Genomic DNA, 3,171 nt, shown 5'->3' with positions numbered 1-3,171 from the left:
CTGGATTCATTAATGGTCCGGGGCCTTCGTCGAAACCACCTCGGATTCGTCGCCTTTTGCGAACCTTTGATTAAATCAAAACTATAGTTACAATTGTCTTACCAAGTGGTCCAATTGAGCAATGCACCAAGCTTTGTGCATGGAACGTCCATTTAATCTTGTGGTGAACACAAAGCTAACCCGGAGAGCAAGTTGTTTAGATAGTTTGAAAAAATTAATCTAAATTAAGCCCTTGGTATATGACACATGGCTGGTCGGTCGCTAGTCACTATCATGGCCAAGTACAAGTTCACTTTCAAGCTGTGTTCAAACCTACGAGTCTCCTAAAACTCTCACCAGAAATTCTACGAATGCATTGGTGACCGAAGACTGATCAAAGAAAGACCTAATTGCGATACTCACCGAAAGCCATTCAATTACAATGTTGACGAAGCCCTTTGAATTTGGACTTTTCAACATGATCTCCGTGCATGAAGAATGTAGGGTCCAACTAAACCAATTCCAAGCAACTTCGTACGATTCCGGTCCACTTTGAATCGTAGCGTTTCGTGAAACACAGTGAAAAAGGTGGGGGAATGACGGACTATAAATATGCATGGCTCATGCATTGTAAAGCCATCACGCAAACTAGCTCTTTCTCCAAACTTGATACACTTGTTCAAAACATTTCCTCTTTTCCCTCTCTCTGACAACTCTCAAAGGCACCAAGATCACAAACTTGTTAGTACTTTCTTTCCTTCCGTTTCATTCAACCCGACTTGCAAATGGAAAGAGCAACGAGTTTACCCCTTCAGCCTCCAACTTATGGAAATTCGATCACCATTCTGAGCATCGATGGTGGTGGGATAAGAGGGCTTATCCCTGGAACCATTCTTAATTTTCTAGAGTCAGAGCTTCAGGTGAGCACGCTGTATATAACTTTTTGTCGCATCTGTTATCAATATATTTCACCGATCTTGTTAGCATATTAGCATTCTTCACAACCTTTACAAATTTGTGCATAGAGATTTTGTTAACATAAATATATATCAATTTTAGTGAGCAAAACAATTTTCATTAGATTTATATAAACCTAGACGATTGGCATGTAGTTCTCGTAATGCATGTGTGCATGTAAAAGGTTTTATGCATGCATGTACTAAGCAAACTTTAAAAGGACAAGACTGTTTTCTGTATATATATAAAATACATGCAACCAATCTTTATGTAACTTATATTTGATACACCAATCTCGATCTAAATATGTTTTACCAATTTTGCAGAAACTAGATGGCGAAGACGCAAGAATTGCGGACTACTTCGACGTTATTTCTGGAACAAGCACCGGCGGCCTCGTTACTGCCATGCTAACCACTCCCAATGAAAACAACCGCCCTGTATTCGCTGCAAAAGACATCAAAGACTTCTACCTCAATCACTGCCCTAAAATCTTTCCCCAAGACAGGTAAGAAAATACATAAAGGAGTTGCTAATCTCTCTTCTGGTTTGATCATCTCTTAACTTATCGAAATTAATAAATGTCCCTAAAACTTTGCAGTTGCCCTTTCACACCGGTTACGAAGATGATCAAAGCCATGGCGGGACCCAAATACGATGGAAAATACCTTCACAATATCGTGAGGGAGGAGATTGGAGACAAAAGATTGCACCAAACATTGACAAACGTCGTGATACCGACGTTCGACATCAAGAACCTTCAGCCAACCATTTTCTCTAGCTATCAGGCATTCATCTCTTCATCATCTTCTTGAAATTTAAGAATAGCTCTAGGGTTTTGAGGATATGTAGACAATAAACTCTTACAAGGATTATCAACATTATTCTCGTCAAATTGTCGCCAGGTGAAGAAAGATCCGAGCATGGATGCCTTGCTCTCGGACATATGCATTTCGACCTCGGCCGCACCAACTTATCTCCCGGCCCATCAATTTGAAACCAAGGACTCCACGGGCAAAGTGAGAGAATTTAACCTCATCGATGGTGGCGTAGCTGCAAATAATCCGGTAATATAATCATATAGGCCTCCTTGTATATGAAATCTTAAACATGAATTTCCTCCCATGACATCGTACTTGAATATTGAGAGTTTGTTTTTAAATAACGTTTGACAATAACTAATTATATGCGATATACCCATTGTGTAGACATTGGTTGCGATGGGAGAGGTGACCAAGGCAATTATTGGAGGATGTTCAGACTTCTTCCCTATAAAACCAATGGATTACCGAAGGTTCTTGGTGATCTCACTCGGGACCGGAACAAGGAAGACTGAGGGGAAATACACTGCACATGAAGCAGCCAAGTGGGGAGTGCTAGGTTGGTTGACCAGCGGCGGTTCGCCATTGATCGACGTCTTCAATCAAGCCAGCGCAGACATGGTCGACTACCATCTCTCCGCTGTGTTTCAAGCCCTACAACTCCACGACAATTATCTTAGGATACAGGTATATCTAATATCTACATATATTCGCGTGAAAGATTCCTGGACGAAGATTATTTCCACAAAATGTCGTCACACATAGGCCTGTTTTGTGCTGATCATTGCCTCTTTATGGCTTGATTTTTCAGGATGATACATTGAGTGGTGTTTTATCATCTGTGGATGTGGCCACGAAAAAGAACCTGAACGACCTAGTCAAAACTGGTGAGGCATTATTGAAGAAGCCGGTCTCTAGGGTTAATTTGGAGACCGGGGTGTGCGAGCCCACGTCCAACCAAGGGACCAACGAAGAGGCTTTGATAAGGTACGTGCATTTGAAATCACAAATAATTAATTCGGGAATTCATTATTCATTACTTTTTGCATTTTTAGTTTGGTTTGACTAATATAGCTTCCTTTGACATATACTACAGGTTTGCTAAATTACTCTCCCAAGAAAGACAGCTTCGCCTTGTAAGATCGCCTCATGGACATGCCAATACACCAAAGTGATTATAATCCAGAGGGCTAGCGATCTTCTTGCATAATTTTGCTGGATTTGTAATTTCAAGACGGGGACAAAGTATGTCTTTGTAAAAAATAAAATTCCTTAAGATTCTTTTATTCTTGAATAAACCCTTTGGGGGATAGGACTAAGATTTTCTGCAATTCTTTTTCTATTGTTTCATCAATCGTTAGACACGAATGATTGTAAGCTAATTCTCTATGGAATAAAATTCTCATTACCGCCA

General features: G+C 40.3%; 1 protein-coding gene across 1 annotated transcript; it reads left to right on the top strand.

Moving 5' to 3' along the window:
• The first annotated feature begins 630 nt into the window (after positions 1–630).
• Positions 631–3,171, top strand: LOC115666487 (patatin-like protein 2). Its single transcript, XM_056321328.1, has 7 exons — positions 631–899; positions 1,263–1,444; positions 1,538–1,724; positions 1,842–2,003; positions 2,145–2,444; positions 2,569–2,744; positions 2,854–3,171. Exons 1-7 carry the CDS (start codon positions 765–767, stop codon positions 2,930–2,932), a joined length of 1,221 nt encoding a protein of 406 aa, XP_056177303.1. The 5' UTR covers positions 631–764; the 3' UTR covers positions 2,933–3,171.

This window comes from Syzygium oleosum, unplaced genomic scaffold (genome assembly GCF_021117445.2).
Source record: "Syzygium oleosum isolate NSW1041296 unplaced genomic scaffold, Sole_v2.1 Sole_v2.22, whole genome shotgun sequence".
NCBI classification, from domain to species: Eukaryota; Viridiplantae; Streptophyta; class Magnoliopsida; order Myrtales; family Myrtaceae; genus Syzygium; species Syzygium oleosum.
This window is presented reverse-complemented; position numbering and strand designations above follow the sequence as displayed.

Bases quoted from the DNA above. Each gene is read 5' to 3' on its own strand.
- LOC115666487 (XM_056321328.1), top strand. From the start codon at position 765: ATGGAAAGAGCAACGAGTTTACCCCTTCAGCCTCCAACTTATGGAAAT. The intron at 2,004-2,144 runs GTAATATAATCA...CCCATTGTGTAG, and splicing joins GCGTAGCTGCAAATAATCCG to ACATTGGTTGCGATGGGAGA. The intron at 2,445-2,568 runs GTATATCTAATA...TTGATTTTTCAG, and splicing joins ACAATTATCTTAGGATACAG to GATGATACATTGAGTGGTGT.